The sequence below is a fragment of the Rana temporaria genome, chromosome 10 (genome assembly GCF_905171775.1).
Source record: "Rana temporaria chromosome 10, aRanTem1.1, whole genome shotgun sequence".
Lineage (NCBI taxonomy): Eukaryota > Metazoa > Chordata > Amphibia > Anura > Ranidae > Rana > Rana temporaria.
Genome location: NC_053498.1, coordinates 101,990,071 through 102,015,616, shown reverse-complemented (window position 1 = coordinate 102,015,616; position 25,546 = coordinate 101,990,071). Strand labels below are relative to the sequence as shown.

Here is a 25,546-nt window from a genome sequence, read left to right as displayed (position 1 = left end):
GGAGCCAGGTGGATAGGAGGGGGATGTAGCCAGGTGGAGGGATGGAGCCAGGTGGAAAGGAGCGGGTGTAGCCAGGTGGAGGGATGGAGCCAGGTGTACAGGAGAGGAATGTGTAGTCAGATGGAGGGAGGGAGCCAGGTGGATAGGAGGGGGTGTAGCCAGGTGGATAGGAGGGGGTGTAGCCAGGTGGAGGGATGGAGCCAGGTGGATAGGAGGGGGTGTAGCCAGGTGGAGGGATGGAGCCAGGTCGATAGGAGGGGGTGTAGCCAGGTGGATAGGAGGGGGTGTAGCCAGGTGGAGGGATGGAGACAGGTGGATAGGAGGGGGTGTAGCCAGGTGGATAGGAGGGGGGTGTAGCCAGGTGGAGGGATGGAGCCAGGTGGATAGGAGGGGGTGTAGCCAGGTGGAGGGATGGAGCCAGGTGGATAGGAGGGGGGTGTAGCCAGGTGGAGGGATGGAGCCAGGTGGAAAGGAGCGGGTGTAGCCAGGTGGAGGGATGGAGCCAGGTGTACAGGAGAGGAATGTGTAGTCAGATGGAGGGAGGGAGCCAGGTGGATAGGAGGGGGTGTAGCCAGGTGGAGAGATGGAGCCAGGTGGATAGGAGGGGGTGTAGCCAGGTGGAGGGATGGGGCCAGGTGGATAGGAGGGGGTGTAGCCAGGCGAAAGGGATGGAGCAAGGTGGATAGGAGGGGGGTGTAGCCAGGCGAAAGGGATGGAGCCAGGTGGATAAGAGGGGGGTGCAGCCAGGTTGAGGGATGGAGCCAGGTGTATAAGAGGGGGGTGTAGCCAGGTGGATAGGAGGGGGTGGAGCCAGATGAAAGGAATGGAGAGCCAGGTGGATAGGAGGGGCTGCAGCCAGGTGTATAAAAGGGGGGGTGTAGCCAGGTGGATAGGAGGGGCTGCAGCCAGGTGTATGAGGGGGGTGTAGCCAGGTGGATAGGAGGGGCTGCAGCCAGGTGTATAAGAGGGGGGGTGTAGCCAGGTGGATAGGAGGGGCTGCAGCCAGGTGTATGAGGGGGGTGTAGCCAGGTGGATAGGAGGAGCTGCAGCCAGGTGTATAAGAGGGGGGGTGTAGCCAGGTGGATAGGAGGGGCTGCAGCCAGGTGTATAAGAGGGGGGGTGTAGCCAGGTGGATAGGAGGGGCTGCAGCCAGGTGTATAAGAGGGGGGTGTAGCCAGGTGGATAGGAGGGGGTGGAGCCAGACGAAAGGAATGGAGAGCCAGGTGGATAGGAGGGGCTGCAGCCAGGTGTATAAAAGGGGGGGGTGTAGCCAGGTGGATAGGAGGGGCTGCAGCCAGGTGTATAAGAGGGGGGTGTAGCCAGGTGGATAGGAGGGGGTGGAGCCAGACGAAAGGAATGGAGAGCCAGGTGGATAGGAGGGGCTGCAGCCAGGTGTATGAGGGGGGTGTAGCCAGGTGGATAGGAGGGGCTGCAGCCAGGTGTATAAAAGGGGGGGTGTAGCCAGGTGGATAGGAGGAGCTGCAGCCAGGTGTATAAGAGGGGGGTGTAGCCAGGTGGATAGGAGGGGCTGCAGCCAGGTGTATAAGAGGGGGGGTGTAGCCAGGTGGATAGGAGGAGCTGCAGTCAGGTGTATAAGAGGGGGGGTGTAGCCAGGTGGATAGGAGGGGCTGCAGCCAGGTGTATAAAAGGGGGGTGTAGCCAGGTGGATAGGAGGGGCTGCAGCCAGGTGTATAAGAGGGGGGGTGTAGCCAGGTGGATAGGAGGGGCTGCAGCCAGGTGTATAAGAGGGGGGTGTAGCCAGGTGGATAGGAGGGGCTGCAGCCAGGTGTATAAAAGGGGGGTGTAGCCAGGTGGATAGGAGGGGCTGCAGCCAGGTGTATAAGAGGGGGGGTGCAATTCCTTTTTGGACCGGTTAGCGATCCCGAACCTACAGGAGAGTCATGTAGATTTGATGGAGGCACCGATCTCCACAGAAGAAACTATAGAGGTAATTAGGGGACTTAAGGATGGTTCGGCCCCTGGACCAGACGGTTTCTCAGTCCCATATTACAAAACTTTCTGTGAAATCTTGGCCCCTCACCTCACTAAATTTTTTAATTCAAAACGGGGGAGGGAGGGCGGATCCATGCACCCGAATTTGAATGAGGCATTTATCTCAGTCATCCCCAAACCAGATAAGGACTCAGAGCTCGTTGAAAATTACAGACCTATTTCCCTAATCAATAACGATTTAAAAATATTGACCAAGATACTAGCCAACAGGTTAAATTCTTTTATAAACATTTATATCCATAGGGACCAGGTTGGATTCGTCCCTGGTAGGCAGGGTCCTGACCAGGTGAGGCGAGCACTTGATATTATCTCTCTGCTTCAGTCGGGCTGGGACGGGAACCCGCGGCAGGAAGGACTCCTCCTTTCTCTAGACCTAAGAAAGGCGTTCGACTCTGTATCGTGGTATTACCTCTTCGAGATTTTGCGGCGTTGGGGCTTCGGTGAACAATTCCGGGGATTGCTGAAATCTCTCTATTCTGAACCCAGTGCACGGGTCAAACTACAGGGATTTTTTTCGGGCCCCATTAGAATTGCTAGGGGTACTAGACAGGGTTGCCCCTTGTCCCCCCTGATTTTCGCAATAGCGATTGAGACACTTGCGGTTGCGATCAGGTCAGACCCGGATATTAGGGGGGTATCATGTGGTTCCCAAATCCATAAATGCGCCCTCTTTGCAGACGACCTTCTTCTGTATATCTCCTCCCCGACCACCTCTCTTCCAATTCTTTGCAATTTACTGGAGTCTTTCGGGAAGATTTCGGGTTTGCGGGTTAATTGGAAAAAATCCCAAGCCTTAAACATCTCCACCCCCCCCTCAGTGATCGATCACTTGAAACCCTTGTTTGAATTCCAGTGGGCCGAATCATCCATCCGTTACTTAGGTATAAACCTCACAACCAAAATTGAACATCTCTACCAGGCTAATTATCCCCCTATATTTCGTAAACTAGAATTAGATCTACAGACGTGGGATCGACACAAACTTTCGTGGACAGGTAGAGTTAACGCAGTCAAAATGACTCTCCTACCAAGGTTACTCTACTTGTTTAGATCTCTACCAATAGCGGTTAAAAAAGACCAACTCAGACCACTACAGAGTAAAATTCTGAAATTTGTTTGGGAGGGCAAGGGTTATAGAGTGGCACAAAATGTCCTATACGGGCTCAGAACACAAGGGGGCCTTGGACTACCAAACCTGTTTAAATACTACCAAGCTGCCAGATTAGCACAATTTTCTGCTATTTTTGCGGAATGTGAAAAACCAGAGTGGATAGAAATGGAGGGGTTGGCGATCCCTAATCTTTCGATAGAGAGCCTTTTCTGGTCTCCCCAAAAAACTAGACCCTCAATACTATCCCCCACATTGTCGCAATCCTTCAGACTCTGGGATGGCCTGAGACACCTTCCTTCTTTGGTCTCGGAGACTAAGCCTTTGACAAGGATCTTTCTCAACCCTCAGTTTCCTATAGGGATGGACATTTCGGCTTTCCAATGGTGGCTGGACAAAGGGATCTATAGAATAGGCGACTTTCTGACACCCATGGGCCCACTTTCACTGGAACATTGTGTGAGGACACTAGACTTGCCCCTAACGGAAAGAGCCCGGTACACCCAAATTTTTAATTTCGTGTCATCCTTCTGGACTGACAATTTTAGACACGCAACTCTTACTAGTTACGAAAGCTGGTGTAAACAAATGACGGAACACAAGGGGGGAATATCTATAATATATATAGCTTTATCTGAGGTGTCCACAAAATTCTCATACATGGAGGCATGGGAGAGAGACCTGCGGATGACCTGGGACCTGAGTAGATGGCACAAGGTAGGTTTGAAATCTTTCAAAGGTTTAGTAAATACTTCATTAGCTGAAGCCAACACAAAGGTTCTGATGCGGTGGTATCTGGTCCCCAGTAGGTTGGCTGCAATGTTTCCTACATCTTCCCCGTTATGCTTTCGCAACTGCCAAGCCCAAGGCACGATGCTTCATGTTTGGTGGGAGTGCCCCAGAATCAGGGGGTTTTGGAACAGAATATTTTGCCTTATCAGAAAAGTCACGGGGGTACCGCTGGTGAAGTCTCCGCAGATAGCTCTGCTGGGATCCGAGATCCCTCGGGTCTCCAAACCCATACAAAAACTGATAGCTTTCATGCTCATAGGAGCTAAAACCACTTTAGCGGCGGCCTGGAAGCAACCTAGGGTCTCTTTCTTGGCAGCTAAGGGGAAGATTTCTTGGATCATGACACAGGAAAAAATGGTCAGCTCCATCTCTAATACAAGCGATAATTTTGAGGCCACATGGGAGCCTTGGGCCAGACATGTTGGCGTATTTCTGTCGCCGGGTCATGCGCTGTCCCCTTCGGGCACTTAATTAGCCTACTGGCAATCATTCTTTCTCATTTGCTCTATCTTTCTTTTTTCCTCTCTTTCTCTTTCCCTCTTTCTTTTATGCCAACCTTGGTACATTCTCCTCCTCGAGATCTTTGATTTAGTTATCATACTAGTCTGTTAATAGTCAATACTTTCATGGGAGCGCCCTGGGAGAGGGGGGGAGTATGGTGGGGAGTGGGAGGTCCTTTTCTTCACAGGTCCCTTGGGAAGGGACGGGTAGTTTAGCGCTCTTTTCCACATTTTGGGCGGGGTCCTAGGTTATCTGGGGTCACAGATGTCTCTTACCAATACCTAGTTATGCTACCCATTTATCCGACACAGTTTGCTCCCTTTACGGGGTGTCGGATGAGACTCTGTACGGAAAGCGTTGATTGGGGTTCCCCGCCCCTCTTTAGCCCAGCCTACATATAGTTGAGTAGGGGATCTCCTTCGGGGACATCGAGTTATATTTTAATTGCTTCCCCTTTATGGTGCTGGATTAATCTAAAATGAAAATTGAAGTTTGTATTGTATCTTCACTATTTATTTGTCGTTGACTTTCTGACATGGAATGTACTGAGAGCTTTATGTTGTACATTGTATTAATTTATTTCTTTATCAATAAAATAAAACATTAAAGTGAAAAAAAAAAAGAGGGGGGGTGTAGCCAGGTGGATAGGAGGGGCTGCAGCCAGGTGTATAAGAGGGGGGTGTAGCCAGGTGGATAGGAGGGGCTGCAGCCAGGTGTATAAGAGGGGGGGTGTAGCCAGGTGGATAGGAGGGGGTGGAGCCAGGTGGAGGGAGTCACACATCAGTGATAAGGTCTGACTAGAACTTGGAATCCTTCACCCCCAGCGCTTCCCCGACCACCTCTTACCTTGTACACTTCTCTTCAGATCAGCTCCCTCCACATGGCAGCGGGCAGCAGTCGGTGTCACAAGTCCCAGGATTAGCAGATGAGGTCTCTCACAGGCTGTGAGTCACAGCTCATGCAGGGAGACCTCCTCCAGCTTGTCCCCCGTCCGATCAGCTGATCTGTTGGTTCCACCCCCGGGCTTCGGCAGACGACCGCGGAGAGGCTGGGAAAGCAGGGCAGGCTGCAGGACCCAGCGTATGTCCTATGGCTAGTCCATCTCTGTGCACAATGTCCCTCATCCTGCTCCTCCAATGGCTGCACGCCTGCACATCACCCAGGGAGGGAGGCGGGGCGGGCAGAGAGCTAACACCCACAGCTGCTGGACATTGACATGGTCACTCTCTGGGGGAGGGGGGGTCTGCCTGCTCCTTCTCCCAGCCAGCCAGATGGAGCTGCGGGAGCCGTTTCCCACTACACTCCGCACCGCACCAGCCACCACCTGCCAGGTCCGGCCCGGGCCCCCCTGATCCTCACTCAGCTGCGGGCCCCATAGCGCCCGCGTGGGTCGCTATGGCGGTAGTTCCGCCACTGCCTCTATTTCTGTTTTAGTAATGTTGGTGGTGTTCTGTTCTCAAAATTTTGGACTTTTCCTCACTATCAGTCCTGGTGACAAGGGCCTCCAGTACAAATTGAGAGGGCAAATCTCTGTTCCCCGTAAAAGAATACACTTGCACCGAGAACCAAAGACCTATAGGGCTAGTGTTCATGAGCTTTTGGGATCATTTAAGGTCAGCTTGAGATGTTTGTGTTTTTAGTCCTCTGTTCATCTAATGCAAATGCATGACAGATGCACGGCTAACACATAACAAAAGCATCTCAGCCATTTGTGTATACTGGCCCATAGGTTATTGACATTATCATTCTGATTGGTGCTGCTTCACCTCACCTCTTCAATCACAGCAAAACTCTGGATTGCAATTTAAAAAAAATAAAGCTCTATTGAATGGTTTCTCACAGACCTGTAACTAGCATAAACAATGACAGAGTTGCCATTATCTATGTGGTCCATGCTATCCATTAGCCTTTATGCAGGGCAATTGCAAACAAAGAAAGAGTCCCTTTGTCATGATCACACTTAAGCCCTGTAACACACGATCCGATAAAGTTGACTTTCATCAGTCTTGCCTACACACCATCGGTTAAAAATCCAATCGTGTCCAACGCGGTGACATAAAACACTACGGCGTGCTGAGAAAAATTAAGTTCAATGCTTCCGAGCATGCGTCGACTTGATTCTGAGCATGCGTGGATTTTTGACCAATGGATTTCCCCACAGACGATCGTTTTTTTCACCATAAGAATATTTTTAAACAGGTTCTATTTTTTTTTCACCGATGGATAAAAAACCGATGGGACCCACACAGGTATGTTCATTTTTACATAGTTAGAGTGCCTTGAAAAATCCATACCCCTTGAAATTTCCCACATTTTGTCATGCTACAACCAAAAATGGAAATGTATTTAATTGGGACTTTATATGATAGATCAACACAAAGTGGCACATAATTGTGAAGTGGAAGGAAAATGATAAATGGTTTTAATTTTTTTTTTTTTACAAATAAATATCTGAAAAGTGTGGAACCAATTGCCTTGAGACGTCACCTAATTAGTAAATAGAGTCCACCTGTGTATAATTTAATCTCAGTATAAATACAGCTGTTCTGTGAAGCCCTCTGGGGTTTGTAGGGAACCTTAGTGAACAAACAGCATCATGAAGGCCAAGGAACACACCAGACAGATCGGGGATAATGTTGTGGAGAAGTAAAAAGCAGGGTTTGGTTATTAAAAAAATATCCCAAGCTTTGAACATCTCACGGAGAACTGTTCAATCCATCATCCAAAAATGGAAAGAGTATGGCACAACTGCAAACCTACCAAGGCCATCCACCTAAACTGACAGGCCGGGCAAGAAGAACATTAATCAGAGAAGCAGTCAAGAGGCCCATGGTAACCCTAGAGGAGCTGTGCAGATCCACAGCTCAGGTGGGATAATCTGTCTACAGGACAACTATTAGTCCTGCACTCCACAATTCTGGCCTTTATGGAAGAGTGGCAAGAAGTCATTGTTGAAAGAAAGCCATAAGAAGTCCTGTTTACAGTTTGTGGGGACCAAGCAAACATTTGGAAGAAGGTGCTCTGATCAAATGGGACCTAAAAGCAAAATGCTATGCGTGGCGGAAAACTAACACTGCACATCACCCTGAACACACTATACCCACCGTGAAGCGTGGTGGTGGCAGCATCATGTTGTGGGATGCTTTTCTTCAGCAGGGACAGGGAAGCTGGTCAGAGTTGATGGGAAGATGGATGGAGCCAAATACAGGGCAATCTTAGAAGAAAAGTCTGCAAAAGACTTGAGACTGGGGCGGAGATTAACCTTCCAGCAGGACAATGACTCTAAACATACAGCTATAGCTACAATGGAATGGTTTAGATAAAAGCACGTTCATGTGTTAGAAAGTCCAGATCTAAATTCAAGTGAGAATCTGTGGCAAGACTAGAAAATTGCTGTTCACAGACTCTCTCTATCCAATCTGACAGAGCTTGAGCTATTTTGCAAAGAAGAATGGCCAAAATTATCCCTCTCTAGATGTGCAAAGCTGATAGAGACATCCCCAAAAAGACTTGCAGCTGTAATTGCAGCAGATGGTGATTCTACAAAGTATTGAGTGAATACAAATGTACGCCACACTTTTCAGATATTTATTTGTAAAATATTTTGAAAACCATTTATAATTTTTCTTCCACTTCACAATTATGTGCCACTTTCTGTTGGTCTATCACATAAAATACATTTGTGTTTTTGGTTGTAACAATTTCAAAAGTCATGAATACTTTTTCAAGGCACTGTACACTAGTCCAGCTTGGACCATGGTAAGTATGTACAGTATGTGTCGTACCTGTGGGGTCCTTTTGGAGGCTGGAAATTACTGTAGTAAGGTACCTACTACACAGATCTCCACTAGCACCCAGTCCTAGTCTGGAAACACATTGTATTATCTCATTTTTAAGGTGTTCTCTGATTTGATGAGGTGGAGACCATAGCATTTCCTCCCCGCTTGCCCAGCAAAGTGTTTACTGAACGGAACCCAAAAACCAGTGGAGATTACTGTAGTAGCAATGCTTATTACAGTGGTTTCCATCTTCCATATGAATCCCACAGGTATGGCACATAAAGTATAAACTTACACAGGTCCAAGCTGGAGCAATGTAACTACAGTATGTAAACAATACCATAGCTAAACTTCAGCTTTAATTCTGAGCTAAAGAACATCCTTATTTTAACCTCCCTGGCGGTATGATTCTGTCTGGAATTACGTACCAAAAGCGGTACAATTATTTTGCAAGGAAATTTGGCGTTTTATACTGTAGGCCTGCAATTCTTAGGAATAACTAATTTAAATCTGACCAAACAAGAGTCTAGTAGGCATCCCGGGTATGAATTAAAAAAAAAAAAAAATTATAAATTATAATATAATAAATAATTATAACAAATAATAATATAATTATAATAAAAATTATTCAATAATGTAATAAACTCAAAATCACTGAAATTTGCTCAGTTGCAGAATTGTCGCTGTCATTACTTTTATTTTTTTATGACGAATTTCCCCACAAATCATTATCGCACAATTCTGCAAGTGATTATAATTTATTATCGCTGTTTTCTTGCTGCTCTAAAACCATTTTTGACATAAAGGGACACTTTTGGTTGCTATGGACAATCTACAGTTTCCAGGCAGAAAGAACAGTTTTTATTATATAAAAGTACATGTGGGGCACTGGGCAGACCACTAGGGACAAGGGGTGTGTGTATTTTTTACATACAGTACTGTAATCTATACGATTACAGTATACTGTATGTAATGTGTTTGTTTACTTTTTTGAATTTGGCGCCAATCTCCACCCCGTGCGTCGTAACCTCGCAGGGAACGGAGATCGGCGGCACACGGGGACACTGTGAATCGAGCGAGGACGCCGCTCGCTCACACAGCAGGGATGCATCGCAGGATCCAGGGACAAGGTAAGTAACTTTGCCTGTGGATGCTGCTAGAAGGTAAGCCGCGCCGCTGCACGCTCTGCACATCTACCCCAAGCGTGACTCGGGGATACCGATCCTAGCATGGAAAAACCACCCTGAGTCACGCTCCGGGATACCGCTAAGGAGGTTAAGAAGGGTTGATAGTCAATCAACTAGTTGGAAATGATTTATGAAACTAAAAAACACAAATATATAAGGCCATACTATGGCAATATAGTTCTAATTACCTCGGAGCATTTGCTTAAACTCTTGCAACAATACTTCATGGGTGACCTCAGCCCCTGGCATTCCTGGAGGTCCAGGGGGGCCTTGTGGTCCAGGGGGGCCTGGTGGCCCTGAAAGTCTCTGATGAAGAAACACAATAAATTAATAAGTACATATAGTTTAACAGCCTGAAGACCTTTAAACCTTAATCAATGAAATACAAACCCAGTATTTATTACAGTCATTCTTAAAGCATGGTTGTCATTTTTAAAGTAAATCAGTGAGCAACTTTAAAATTCTGTAGAAATAAAGTGTTGATATGTGGCAATACATAGGAACAGTACTATTTATCTAAACTGTAATCTAAACCACTGTATTATAAAAACTAAAAAACTTTACCTTTTTAAAAAGCCATCCTTAAAAGTAATTTTGCCTAAGCTAATATGATGTAATGAGTCTGCTGCAGGCTGGAGGAAGCATTTCCTCAGTCTTCAACCCTACACTGGTGAACTTTTTAACTTTTGTAACTGTATAGCAAGTCACAAGCGAGGTTGAAGAAAGGAACTGATCTGTGTGTACATAAAGCCAAGAACTGCACAGACAGAGGTGTTTTCATGATAAGTGTATGCACTTAAATAAATGATATATCTGATGCTAGGTCTGCTTTAAGATTTATTATAGATTGATTTTAACAAAAAGTTTGATCAAGGTCATTGCAAGCCTTAATAATATGATTGATAGCACAAGACTAAATTAAACAGCAGTTCCAAGAAATAAACAAAATCAATCAGTAAATTATTAATTCTGTACAGGACAACACCAGAAAGTCAAACCTATGCAGAGGGCTAATACCCTTAAAATTATCCATTTGCCTAAAATGCTGTATGTCCTGTCCAACGCACCTTGTAGGGTCCCCAAATCCATCTTTAAAAAGATAGATACGATCTGTAAAGTGTTTCTGTGGAATGGCAGGTTCCCCAGGGTGGCTTTGGAGACTTTGCGGTTGTCGGAACACCTGGCGGGTTTGGCATCTCCCAACTTTTACTTGTACTATTTGGCCTCTCAGCTAGTCCATATCCATGACTGGCTACACCCAGTTCTGGCGAATGCCTGCACTTCCACTGAGGGTGCCATTGCCTCCTCAACGGAGACTCTTCATAATATTGTATACAGGGGTCAACCTCTGACCCGCCCAGGAACATCTAGGCTGAACACCTCACTCTCCTTGTTTAAAACTAGGTTTGTCCCGATACCGAGAATTTGTGCGAGTACTTGTACTCGCACAAATGCTCCCGATGCCAGATCCGATACCGGGAACTGGAAGTCGGCGGACGGAGAGGGGGCGAAGCTGAGATCGGTCTGGTGGCAGTGTATCAAAGTGAAGTGGATAAGCTGGCCAGGACAGGGGTGCTTCCTCTTCTCAATCATATCATTTATTATGCAAGTGCCCATCAGTGCCTGCCCATAAGTGCCTATAAGGGACATCAGCTCCATTTATCAGTGCCGCCTATGAGTGCCATCCGTCAGTGCCATTCATCCGTCAGTGCCCCCTGTCAGTGCCCATTATTCAAATTGTCACATGACTTTAAAAAAAAGTATCGGTAATCGGTATCGGCGAGTACTTGGAAAAAAAAAATCGGTACTTGTACTCAGTCATAAAAAAGTGGTATCGGGACAACCTTATTTAAAACAATTGTTTCCAAAGTCACAAAGGAATTATGGTTAGTGTCCCCCAAATAACCCACTGTGGTTTAACCCCAATCTTAAAGAACTGAACTCCATACCTGATCCACAGCGATGGTACTCCAGGGGATTAAATACATATATGATGCACAGGGGTTTAAGTTCTTTCGGTTGTGAGAAGACTTTGATTTACCGCGTTTATACATATTCTTTTACTACCAACTCCTTCACGCCATTCATGCCCAGTTTGGCTCCCTAGATGAACCCACAGTGGTACCACAACTAGAGAAAATACTGCGACACCCTGACCCCACAAAACTTATATCCACATACTATGCTGCTCTTCTGACAGACTGTAACCCTAGATTCCGGATGTCACAGGCAAAATGGGCATCTATGGACGATACAATTACGGACTGGTCAGAACTTAGCAACACATATAAAACTTTGGTAATATCTTCCAAAGATCGTATAATCAACATAAAAATCTTTCACCTATCTCACTTAACCCCTACCAGACTACGCAAGATGGGCCTAGCCCCCAATGCTGACTGTTTTAGAGGGTGGGGCCAGGAGGCAGATTTTCTACATTGTTTCTGGGCCTGCCCACTAGTCCAGACCTTCTGGGAAGAAGTAAGGTCCATTATTTCACAGGCACTGGGCCTTCCAAATGTTCTTCACCCCAAGAACTGCCTTTTAGGCATTTTTGGGATCACCATATCTCCACCTATGCAAAGAGACTCCTCCGCATCCTTCATTTTTATGCTAGGAAATCTATATTATTGACCTGGAAAGGCTCTCAGGTACCTTTAAAGTCTCTTTGGATATCACTGGTTAATGACTCGATACCTCTGTATAAACTCACATTTCAGGTTCAGAAACGAACCAAAGCCTTTCAGAAGATATGGGGCAGATGGCTGGCCAGCCCCCTAACCCTTACATCAGGCAGACCACATGTTGGATAATGAGTCCTTTTGATGCACTGGATCTATGTCATGTACACCCTCCTGGTGACTTTATATTAGTGCAGGTGTATTACCTAGTACTGTAATTCTCATGCTAAATAACTACAGGAGACACCCGACATGAACACTGTTTAATGTATGTTCCAATGCATGTATGTAATGCTCGGATGCAGTGAATAACCAAAGTCTATTTTTTTCTTTTTTCTTTTGTGTTGTTGAAAAAATTCAATAAAAATATCTTTAAAAAAAAAGAAAGTCAAACCTGTGTTCTATCATTGGCCTGAGTTTTATGTATGGAGGGCTCCACTGGTTAGGCCTCTGGTACCTCCTCCTGGTTCAAGAATCTACTGGAAGTTTCTAGAAGCTAGTGGGTAGAGGAAATGAGGCTATGATCTGCATTATTTATGGGAATCTTGCCAATTCACAGGCTGGTGGCCTGGCAGGGTAGCTGAGTCAGCCCATAATAATTGTGGAGCCTAGCCAGCAGGGTTGGTTGTTGAGGGTTGGAATTAATGAGGATGTGTTGTGGAGCCTGGGAGGGGACTCTGGGGATGAGGGGGCTCTGCGTCCAGGCTGGAGCTGAGGAAGGAAGGAAGGAAGGAAGAAAGAAGGACAGAGGGATCTCCACTACCCTACAGTCTCTTCTAAGGGACACCCTAGCTAGCATGGGAGGACCTGGACAGTGGGAGGCCTAAAAAGCAGTCTTCTTAAAAGCAACAGGATTCCAGGGACAGTGCAAGTATCTCTACACCTCCAGGGCCTAAAAGGGAGAAAGCTGCCATATGTAATATCCAGCAAGCTTTTCTGGGACTGTGCCAACAAGCTAAACCCAATCCATTGTTCTGGGACACTTTACCAAGCAGCCAGGAGGGCTGGCATTTTCAATAGAGGGGACATAGTACTCCTGTAAGTTTGGAACATTGAAAAATTCCACTAAGGGGACACAGATATAATAAAATATATGGTATATATTTTTTGCATTTTCTCAATGAATGCAAATTGTTCTCTGACTGGGTGAAGTGAGATTGTGATGTCACCTCCCACCACCCACCTATTCACCTCCACAATCAGAGATAATTTTGAATTCATTAAGAAAATGCAAAGTGCTTTCAACATTGCGCCAGCGCAGAGCGAGCAATATCCCCTGTTCACTAAGCAGCAGGGCAGCTGCTCCCACTGCTCAGCAGGCAACCCAGAAGCTAGTGGGGATAACTGCAGTACCGGTGCACACTTCAGTGATTTCTAGCTTCTAGGGGGATCCAACAGATATGGTACATACAGTAGATGCTTATGCTGGTCCAATGTAACTATGTAAAGACTGGCATACCTAAATAGCTTTAACCGCTTTCCGCCCAGCCACCGTCATTATACTGTGGCAAGTTGGCACGGTAGGTGCACGTCGGCTGCTTTAAGAGCTATAGGAGGCATACAGCATGATGCCGTAACCGATGCGCGTGGCCGGTGGCCGCAATGTCTGCCGGAAACCCGCGATCGCTCCTCAGAGAGCCAGAACAATGTCAATGTAAACAGACAGATCCCCATTCTGTCAGGGAAGTAGTTCCCAGTGATCAGGAACAGCGGTCACTCTCTACTCCCCTGACAGTCAGAAACACCTCTCTAAGGAGCACTTAACCCCTTGTTCGCTCCCCCTAGTGTTAACCCCTTCCCTGTCACTGGCTATTTTTAGTGTCAAAAGTGTCCAATGTGTCCGTCGCAATGTCGCAGTCCCGCTAAAAATCACTGATCACCGCCATAAAAAAATATACAATCTGTTGATATGCCGCGTAAGTTCTAAGATGCGCCGTCGTATCTATGTGCCGTATTCAGGAAAGCAGATACGCCTGAATTTCGGCTTGATCCGACCGACGTAAGTCTCCTTACTCCGTCTTATCTTGCATGCATATTTACGCTGGCCGCTAGGGGCGCTTCCGTAGATTTACGCGTCGAATATGTAAATTAGCTAGATACGCCGATTCACGAAAGTACTTGCGCCCGTCGCAGTAAGCTACGCCGTTTGCGTAAGGCGTAAGTCCGGCGTAACCTTACCCCTCATAAAGCAGGGGTAAGTCATGTTAAGGTATGGACGTCGAAAACGTCGGAACAGCCGTCGTATTTTACGTTGTTTACGTAAGTCGTACGTGAATGGGGCTGGGCGTAGGTTACGTTCACGTCGTATGAATGGAGCCGGCGTATCTTAGGGAGTAAATCCGACATGATTCTGAACATGCGCGCGCATGCGCCGTTCGTTCGGCCATGCATTTACATGGGGTCACGCTTCATTATAATACAACACGCCCACCTTCCACCTACTTTGAATTAGGCGGGCTTATGCCAGCCGATTTACGTTAAGCCGGCGCAACGTTGTCGGCGAGTGCTTTGTGAATACAGTACGAGCCTCTCCAAGTTACGTCGGCGTAGCGCATATTAGATGCGCTACGCCCGCACAAAGGTACGGCGATGTACGTGAATCTGGGCCTGGAACTTTTCCGCAAACCAATCAATATACGCTTATTGCAATTTTTTTTACCAAACATATGTGGCAGAATACATATTGGCCTAAACTGATGAAGAATTTTTTTTTTTGGGGGGGGGGGTATTTATTATAGCAAAAAGTAAAAAATATATATATTTTTCTAAATTGTCGCCCTTTATTTGTTTATAGCGCAAAAAAAAAAAAATATGTAAAGGTGATCAAAACCACCAAAAGAAAGCCCTACTTGTGGGGAAAAAAAGGACATCAATTTTGCTTGGGTACAACGTCGCACGACCACGCAATTGTCAGTTAAAGGGACGCAGTGCCTTATCACAAAAAAATGGCCTGGTCCGGAAGTGGGTAAATCCTACTGGGCTGAAGTGGTTAAAGTCAGGCTGATGTCCACAGCAGGATAACATTAGGATACTTACAGAGTTCTTGTTACATTTACATTTCTTTTTCACAGGCGTTCCATTATCAACTCGGTCTCTAAACTCGACCCATGTTGTGGCAGGATCTGGTTTTTCTGGACCTTGGGACTCAGGCAGCTGCATTGGAAAAGTAGAAAAATATTATCTACAAAATCCAATAGTTTCTAGAACATTAACTACATTCATATACAAATATCAGTATTGTATAATGCCAGCTGGATGACCACCAATTTATTTTCTAGACTTTTAGGAAGAAACGCTGTGTAACACTGAGCTGCAAAAAGACAGGGGCTGGTTTATGTCACATGTGTCCTTCTTCAATAGAGAGGTCTTATAAAAAATAACACTACCAATATTTGTACAATAGCAGCTAGACTGCACAAGTACTTATATATCTCCCATAGTCTGACCAACAAACCTTTCATTAGTTTAAACAAGTGTAGCACAGTCTACCATAGGTAGGTGCTAGAGGTAAGGTGTTTTGGGTGATAGCTGCCAGGCAGGTAAATTTAAGCAGACCTATGCTGCGTGCTAGGCCTGTTTGTTTTGGTCTGGGTGGCAGGGAGTGGTAGTGTAGCAGTGGGTGTGACCACCTGTCTTTCAGTTCTTGAGCGCCTCCCCTGCTTCCAGGGAGAATGTTCTGGAAGAGGGGCAGAGCTGGGAATTGGAGGGGGCAGGCCTCCTACATAAGCTCAAGTCCAGCCCACTGGAGGGGAGTTGTCGGCTGGGTGACGTGAAGAATGGAGTGTTAGACTGCAGCAGGAGGCTCACCGCCATCTGAGGGGGTGCAGGCCTCGACAGAGGAGCTTGGGAGCTTGAAGGAAGCCTCTCCTTACACGGTCATGGAGAGGTGTCCTGCAACAGGAGCTGGAGAAGCAGTCGGTACGCACGGTCCGGGTAAATTCATGAAGGACTCAGGGCAGGAGAAGTTCGATGAGTGAGGCACAGTGGATATCTGGAAGGGGCATGCCAGGGGAGCTGGGTGCAAGGCCAGAGGAGAGACTGTGGGGTTCTGTGACAAATCGCTGTGGCCTGAGGGCACAGGGTTTGCAAGTCGGACTGGCTGGGAACAGTAGTCCATCTATCATTAATTGCTGCTAAGTAACTAGGCCTTCAAAAAGAGGTACTGCAGGCCCCTGGCCTATCAAAATTCAGCAAGTTCAGCAACAGCCAGGGATTATTCAGAGTGATGCCTGATACAGTTCAAGATGATGGGGTGAAAAGACTAATGCCGCGTACACACGACCGTTTTTCATGACAAGAAAAATGAAATTTTTTTAAATTGGTCGTTAAAAACGATCGTGTGTAGGCTCCAGAGCATTTTTATCAACGAGAAAAATGGCCATTAAAAATTTAGAACCTGCTCTATTTTTTCTCGTTGTTTTTCACGTCGCGGTTTTTCTAATCGTGAAAAACAGTCGTGTGCAGGCTTTAACGATGGGGAAAAAACCCTGCATGCTCAGAAGCAAGTTATGAGAAGGGAAATTTGCATAATCAGCCCAAAGGGTGGCCCCATTCGAATGGAACTTCCCCTTTATATTGCCGTTGTACGTGTTGTACGTCACAGCGCTTTGCTCGAGCATTTTTTATCACGATCGTGTGTATGCAAGGCAGGCTTGAGAGGAATCACTTTGAGAAAAACTTTGTTTTTTTCCATGACATGAAAAACGGGTGTGTGTACGCGGCATTACGCTGACAGGGAAGTTTGTGCAGGAGAGGAGTCCTGGGGGTGACAGTCTGCGGGAGTTGGGCAGAGGAGTAACAGTCTGCAGGAGTTGTGCAGAGGAGGAGTAACAGTCTGCAGGAGTTGTGTAGAGGAGAAGTGTAAAGTCAAAGTCTGTCAAGCTTAGAGTCCATCATCATTTTTCAAGTGCTTTATTTAGAATATACAAAGCACAACTTCTTTAACATGCCAAATGTAATCTATGGGGCATCCCATAACCTTTCCCCAACCAAGTTATATCCCCCAAATAAACAAAAATACAAAACAAAGCAATGACTGTTCATTTTCTACTGAAGAGTGATGTATGGAGGTCTGGCAGCAGGGTGAATATGTGTGGATGATAGTAACTAGTAGCAACCAGGCCTTTTTTTTCAGGGGGAACTTGGGGAAACTCAGTTCCACCGCCGCTGGCTCAGACCCTTTGGTGCCTGCTCACCACAATCACTTGTAAACACAGAAGTCTGGTTTCTGTGTTTACAAGTGACAGCTCTGCACTCTGTGTGTAAGCCCCTGAACTCTGCACCCTGTATGTAATGCAATCCTGGTATTTAATGCCCCTTTAAGACCCTTGTACTGTTTTTGAAATCTGAACGGGGTCATGGTTGAGTTCCTGGACCTATTTTCTGAGAAAAAAAGCTCTGGTAGCAACCATCCGCTACACACATACACCTGTTGCTGACAGTGAGATCTGTTCCTGTCCAAGGCAGATGCAAAAGCTTCCACACAGCACCGCACCTCTGGACCCCTTTACATTACACAGCCCCCCAAAGTTTGTTACACAGCTCCCCCCTAACAGTTCTGGACCCCTTGCATGTTACATAGACCTCCCTATAGTACAGACCGCCTCCCTACAGTACAGACCCCCTCCCTACAGTGCAGACCTCCCCCTACAGTACAGACCCCCCTACATTACAGACCCCCTCTACAATACAGAACGCCCTACATTACAGCCCCCTCTACAATACAGCCCATACAGACCCCCCTACATTACAGAGACGTGACCTGCGGCCCACGGGCCGTCGCGGCCCACCAGGCATATGCCCGGTATGCCCTATGGCAAGTCCGGGCCTGGTTTGGCCAGTTTCTCTCTAGTTCACACTGTGCTTCAATTAACCAGTTTGCCACCATCCTTTCCTGCCACCCACAGCAAGAGTCATAGGTGTGCACAGCCTATTGCATTAGGGTGTGCACCCCAAAGCTCAGACACACATGCCTTTCTCTGCAGCCTCAGCTGCACTGGACAATGAATGAATGGGAAGTGCAGTGATTTCCTCCCACTTCCTGCTTTGGCTATGGGTCAAGAAGCGTAGAGAAGACTCCCGATTCTCGAGAAGGGGAGAGAAAACGGAATTCGGCGCCGAGCAGGCGAGCTGGTGGTATACTGTTTGGTGCCCTCTTCAAAAAACAAATTACACTGGCCGCCACTGGTTATAACTCTCCTTTATTCTATCCAAAATTAAAAATAAATAAAGATAATCCTATAGTTCAACTTTAAAACCTTTGCATGAGGTACGCTATATTGCCAAAAGTATTGGGACATCTGCCTTTACATGCACATGAACTTTAATGGCATCCCGGTTTTAGTCCATAGGGTTCACTCTTGAGTTGGTCCACCCTTTGCAGCTATAACAGCTTAATTTCTTCTGGGAAGGCTGTCCACAAGGTTTAGGAGTGTGTCTATGGGAATGTTTGACCATACTTCCAGAATCGCATATGTGAGCTCAGGAATTGTGGACGAGAAGCCCTGGCTCACAGTCTCTGCTCTAATTCATCCCAAAGCGGTTCTATCGGGTTAAGGTCAAGACTCTGTGCAGGCCAGTCAAGTTCCTCCACCCCAAACTTGCTCATCTACAGTGGGGATCGAAAGTTTGGGCACCCCAGGTAAAAAGTTGTATTAATGTGCATAACGAAGCCAAGGAAAGATGGAAAAATCTCCAAAAGGCATCAAATTACCGATTAAACATTCTTATAATATGTCAAAAAAAGTTAGATTTTATTTCCATCATTTACATTTTCAAAATTACAGAAAACAAAAAAATGGCGTCTGCAAAAGTTTGGGCACCCTGCAGAATTTATAGCATGCCTTTGCAAAGCTGAGACCTGCCAGTGTCATGGATTGTTCTCAATCATCGTCTGGGAAGACCAGGTGATGTCAATCTCAAAGGTTTTAAATGCCCAGACTCATCTGACCATTCCCCAACAATCAGCACCATGGGTTCTTCTAAGCAGTTGTCTAGAAAACTAAAACTAAAAATAGTTGACGCTCACAAAGCTGGAGAAGGCTATAAGAAGATAGCAAAGCGTTTTCAGATGTCAATATCCTCTGTTCGGAATGTACTTAAAGCGGTTCTCCACCCTAAAGTGGAGTCCCGCTGATCGGAACCCTCCCCCCCTCCGGTGTCACATTTGACACCTTTCAGGGGGGAGGGGGGTGCAGACACCTGTCTAAAGACAGGTATTTGCATCCACTTCCGGCCACACGCTACGGGCGAAAGACGGGCATTACGTCACATCCCGTCTGTCGCCCGTTGTGTGCTGGGAACACTCGGCTCCCAGCACACAGCGTGTGAGCCAATCGGCGGGCGCAGCGCGACTCGCGCATGCGCCGTAGGGAACCGGGCAGTGAAGCCGCAGCGCTTCACTTCCTGGTTCCCTGAGCGTGGATGGAGGGGGGAGCAGCAGAGAGACGAGCGATCGCTCGTGCTCTGCTGCGATCAGCGCTGGACTCCAGGACAGGTAAGTGTCCTAATATTAAAAGTCAGCAGCTGCAGTATTTGTAGCTGCTGGCTTTTAATATTTTTTCCCCGTGGCACATCCGCTTTAAGAAATGGAAGTCATCAGGAACAGTGGAAGTTAAAGCAAGATCTGGAAGACCAAGAAAAATATCAGACAGAACAGCTCGCAAGATTGTGAGAAAAGCAATTCAAAACCCACGTTTGACTGCACGATCCCTCCAGAAAGATCTGGCAGACACTGGAGTTGTGGTACACTATTCCACTATAAAGAGATACTTGAACAAATATGGTCTTCATGGAAGAGTCATCAGAAGAAAACCTCTTCTACGTCCTCACCACAAAAATCAGCGTTTGAACTTTGCAAATGAACATATAGACAAGCCTGATGCATTTTGGAAACAAGTTCTGTGGACGGATAAGGTTAAAATAAAAATTTTTGTCCGGAATGAGCAAAGGTATGTTTGGAAAAGAAAGGGCACAGAATTTAATGAAAATAACCTCTGTCCAACTGTTAAGCATGGGGGTGGATCAATCATGCTTTGGGGTTGTATTGCAGCCAGTGGCACAGGGAACATTTCACGAGTAGAAGGAAAAATGGATTCAATAAAATTTCAGCAAATTTTGGATGGTAACTTGATGCCATCTGTGAAAAAGCTGAAGTTAAAGAGAGGATGGCTTCTACAAATGGATAATGATCCTAAACACACCTCAAAATCCACGGGGGATTACATCAAGAGGCGTAAACTGAGTGTTTTGCCATGGCCTTCACAATCTCCTGACCTCAACATAATTGAAAATCTATAGATAGACCTTAAAAGAGCAATGCGTGACAGACAGCCCAGGAATCTCAAAGAACTGGAAGACTTTTGTAAGGAAGAATGGGCAAAGATACCTCAAACAAGAATTATAAGACTCTTGGCTGGCTACAAAAAGTGTTTACAAGCTGTGATACTTGCCAAAGGGGGCAGTACAAGATATTAACTCTGCAGGGTGCCCAAACTTTTGCAGATGCCATTTTTTTGTTTTCTGTAATTTTGAAAGTGTAAATTATGCAAATAAAATCTAACTTTTTTTGACATATTATAAGAATGTCTAATCTGTAATTTGATGCCTTTTGGAGATTTTTCCATCTTTCCTTGGCTTCGTTATGCACATTAATACAAAATTTTACCTGGGGTGCCCAAACTTTCGATCCCCACTGTATGTCTTTATGGAACTTGCTTTCTGCACTGGACCAAATCAATTGGTAGAGGGGGGATTATTTTGCGGGGTTGTTTTTCAAGGGTTGGGCTTGGCGCCTTAGTTCCAGTAAAGGGAACTCTTAAGGCATCAGCATACTAAGACATTTTGGAGAATCTTATGCCCCTAACTTTGTGGGAACAGTTTGGGGGTGGCCCCTTACTGTTCCAACATGACTGCGCACAAGTGCACAAAGCAAGGTCCATAAAGACATGGATGAGTGAGTTTCGGGTGGAGGAACTTGACTGGCCTGCACAGAGTCCTGACCTCAACACGACAGAACACCTTTGGGATGAATTCGAGCGGAGACTGCGAGCCAGGCCTGACCTCACAAATGCGCTTCTGGAAGAATGGTCAAACATTCCCATAGGCAAACTGCTAAAACTTGTGGACAGCCTTACCAGAAGAGTTAAAGCTGTTATAGCTGCAAACGGTGGGCCAACTCAATATTGAACCCTACGGGCTAAGACTGGGATGCCATTACAGTTCATGTGCGTGTAAAGGCTGGCGTACCAATACTTTTGGTAATATAGTGTATCTTGTTATAGAATTTTATCTTTACATTTAGAGCTCGTGCAAATGGGAGCATTTGCCTGTACACTGTAGAGGCTGGGGAATTCCCGATGCTGCATACAGCTACCCATAGACATGAATGGGTAAAGGCGGCTGTATACAGCTATGGTCCACTACTTATGTAAAGAGCACAAGCCTAAATGTTACTAAATCTCTCAAAGCGAAAGGAAATGGATTTGTCCCTGTCATTGAAAAATGTCTCCTCACGTTTCCGATCTGGTAACAACCATACCTCACCAATAGGGACTCAAACAGCAATACAAATCGAAGCTTCTAACCCTTCCCTACTCTATCCAAAACTAGAAAAAAAGTGCTGTTACTTGTGGTCTAAAGCTGGCTATACATGGAACGAATTTACCTGGTTCAGCAGGGACCGGCCAAATTGCAAACCATGTATGGGCACTCTGATTGAACAGAAGTCGATGTAACGATCAGCTTCTGTACACAGCTTCTGTACAACTGCCCTGTTGGATTTCAGCCACTTGATCAGTGCTGTAGACTATATCCTGCAGTGCTGATCAGTGTATTCTGATGGCAGGGAAGTCTCTCCGCAGTCAGAATTAAATATCTCAGCGAGGATGATTCCCCCATTTACAGTAAAACAAATGTGTGGATGGGGGAATCTGGTCAGTTTTTTCGTTTAAGCCCCTGGGTGAAAGAATAAAACTGACTCACCTATGGGCAGCTTAGCTATTCAGTTAAGAAACTTTGAAACTGATTAAAATAAGAAGAACAATGTAGACAGTGAGACATAATACTAAAATGTAGATCTAGGGTTTGCATACATTTCAATAGTAAGCTTCATGGGCCTATCACATAGTAAGCAAGAAAAGCTCCATACTTTGGTAAAATAACACAAAAAACTGCAATCGAAAATTATGTTTTTTCTTTATTTGATTTTTTTTCTTAGATTGGGTAAACAAAGCACCCTTTCGACAACCTGGTGAAGCCACTTTATGTTAGTACACTGGGTAAACAAGCAGCCAATAGAAACATAGTTACTAATGCTTTTGCTATTGAACAATTACATTTACTGGAACTCACACCCGTTAAGGGCATGGCATTTTTGTGCCAAAGGTGCCTAGAATGCCATTCACGCCCTAACGATCTGGCATAGAGCTTTGGTATAAACAGTCAATAGAAATGTCTGACCCGCTAGAGATGACATCACACTGAGCCACGTCTCTAAATCAGCTGGTGATGGGTACAGTTTAATGAATAATATATTACATCTCTGCTGCTCAAGCACCTTTAAATCCTGCAATATGTATTAGTTCCTCCCCTTTCAGTTCTGCTCCCGCTCCAGTAACCCCCTCTTAGGCTCCCGAGTAATCAATCCCAGGGTTAGGCATCAGAGTCTGGCCTGGGAGAGTTAAAGAGCTCGGCAGAAGCTCGTTATTACAGAAGTGTGCTTTCCCCATTAGCGAAATGAGGGTGTGGTAAGCTATGCGCCAGCCACACTTCAAACAGGATGTAATAAAACACAGCAATGAGAATAATAGCCATCGGGCAAGACCACTGTGCTTGTAAAAATGTCCGTTTTATTTCTAATAATAAAGAAGTGAAAAGTGATTTCTTGTAGTGAGGCAAGGAACGGTGGCCAGACCAAGAATCAGCTTGTGCAATGAGCGTAATAAGGAAGGAAAACTAGACTGTAATTGTAGCGGGCGAATAGGGTGCCACTGCTTCTAGGTCCTTAAGTCAGGATGTCCAATCCTAACTTCTCCTTATTCAAAAGCTGTACAATCATGTTGGATTCAGTATAGAATAAAGAATTTATGTTCCCCTCACATCTCTCTTATATTTGCTATTTGGGACTCGAATAGTGATATTAGGATTTGACAAAATGATGCCCAATTTTCTTACACAGTAGTAGCTCATTGGCCAAACAGGACGGTGGAAGGATTTTGCCTGAGAACTGCCTGTATATGGATGTCCTCTCAGCACAGCGACCACGCAATGATGTCATCGCCCGGCGCCACGTGCGTTCCAAGCTGGAACGCGGAAGTGCCGAATGCAATTAGCTCTGCATTTGGCACACATGCTGCTCTACTATAAACAGAACGGCGTGTATTATACACTCCGTTCTATTATTGTCAGCCGTAGCTCGGCCACGCTACAAAGACCAGTGCCATCGCTCCCCACGCTGCACATCAACCCAGGCTGGAATTCTAGCCACTACCTTAACCACATCCAGGCTGCCTTTGCTGGGGACACCCTTAGGATATCTTCCACCCTGAGTCCCTATATTGCGGAATCCCATTGCTGCTAAACTACAACAAGACAGATCATCTACAAACGGATAAGTGGCCCCATCGGTCCATTATCCTTCGGTCGCAAAATTTAGAACTTGCTTTAAAATTGAACCGATGGACGCCTAACCGATCGGTCAAAACCGACGGTTAGTAAGAAAAAGCATCAGGTCCAAACCTGCGCATGGTCAGAATCAAGTCGACGCATGCTTGGAAGCATTGAACTTCATTTTTCTCTGCACGTCGTTGTGTTTTACGTCATCGCGTTGGACTCGATCAGTTTTTGAACTGATGGTGTGTAGGCACATCAGACCATCAGTCAGCTTTATCGGTTAACCGATGAAACTGAACTTCAGTCCGTTTTCATCGGTTTGGACTGATCGTGTGTACAGGGCCTAACAAAACACTCTCCTCTAGACAGCTACGTTAGAGTCTCTTTTTTGATAGATTTGATTTTTTTGATCACCTACAGGCCAGGTGCAAAAAATGGAAAAGCGGATTCTCTTTCTAGACTTTCAGAACCTGTTGAAGAACTTCCGTCTCCATCCCCTCTCATTCCTTCTCATAAGTTTATACTTGCTAATCTCAATCTAAAACAGTTTACTTAAACAAAGTTTGAATATGCAAGATACTACTATTCCCCAAGGCCTAACACAAGATGAAGAAGGTTTCTTCTACAAGCATACTCAACTTTTTGTTCCTCCTTCCATGGTTATCCATATACTAAAAGTCCTACATGATGCTCCCCTAGCTGGCCATCCTGGAATAGATAAAACCACTGACCTTATCCAACGTTATTTCTGGTGGCCCAATATGACTAGCACCATAAAAGAGTAAATTTTGACCTGTGAGGTCTGTACAAGATCCAAGCATGAGAGAAGACCACCTTATGGATGGCTGATGTCTTTACCTATTCCTACAAAACCTTGGGAAACATTATCCTTGGATTTCATTGTTGAACTGTCTCCTTCCAATGTATATAACACCATCATGGTAACAGTTAATATGCTTACTAAAATGGCTCATTTTGTTCCTCTTAAGAAATTACCTTCTTCTAAAGAAACAGCACAAACCCTACTTGATAATGAAATTAAATTACATGGTGTTCCTTCATGTCTGGTTTCTGACAGAGGTTCCCAATTTGTTTCGAAATTCTGGAAGGCTCTGTGTCATATTCTCCAATTAGACCATAGATACTCCAGTGGATATCAACCTTAAACAAATGGACAGACAGAACGAGTAAACCAATGTCTTGAACAGTATCTCAGATGTTATTGTACCCATCTTTAGGATAATTGGTCTACCCTTCTTCCTCTAGCTGAATTCTCTTACAATAATTCAACTAGTTCTTCTACTCGCTACTCCCCTTTTTATGCAAACTATGGGTTTCATCCCAATATATTACCGGAGTCTCCATTACTTACAAACGTTCGCCTCAACGAATGATTATTGGTCTACCCTTTCATCCGTATTGCAAGTTTTGAAACAAAATCTCAAATGTGCACAAGATCGTCAAAAAATCTATTATGATCTGAGGCATAGACCTTCACCATCTTACAAAGTTGGGGATCAAATATGGCTCTCTACAAAAAACTTACGTTTGCATTTACCGGCGAGGAAACTGGCCAAACAATTTTTTGGTCCATTCCCAATTTCTAAAGTTATTAATCAAAATACCATGCAACTTTCCCTCCCTCCGGAACTGAGGATTCATTCCTCATTTCATGTGTCTCTTCTCAAACCCTACCGACCCAACCAATTTTCTGGTAGGAATCCTCCTCCCGCACCCCCTATCCTAGTTCAGGGTGAAGAACATTATGAAGTTGAACGTATTCTAGACTCTAGGAAAAGAAGAGGATGTCTACGATACTTGATTGGATGGAAGGATTATGGTATACAAGAAGATTCTTGGGAAGATTCAGATGAA

At 45.6% G+C, this 25,546-nt stretch overlaps 1 protein-coding gene across 2 annotated transcripts in view; it reads right to left on the bottom strand.

The window, feature by feature from the left end:
- The window catches only part of C1QTNF12 (C1q and TNF related 12), a 134,883-nt gene that overhangs the window by 47,235 nt on the left and 62,102 nt on the right, over positions 1–25,546 (bottom strand). The window contains exons 2-3 of one of the 2 annotated variants that reach the window (XM_040325874.1): positions 15,098–15,214; positions 9,569–9,686 (exon numbers count right to left, since the gene is read on the bottom strand). In XM_040325874.1, the coding sequence (XP_040181808.1) occupies positions 9,569–9,686; positions 15,098–15,214 (235 nt within the window). The remainder of the gene's footprint in view (positions 1–9,568; positions 9,687–15,097; positions 15,215–25,546) is intronic. The other variant, XM_040325875.1, reaches the window with a different exon arrangement.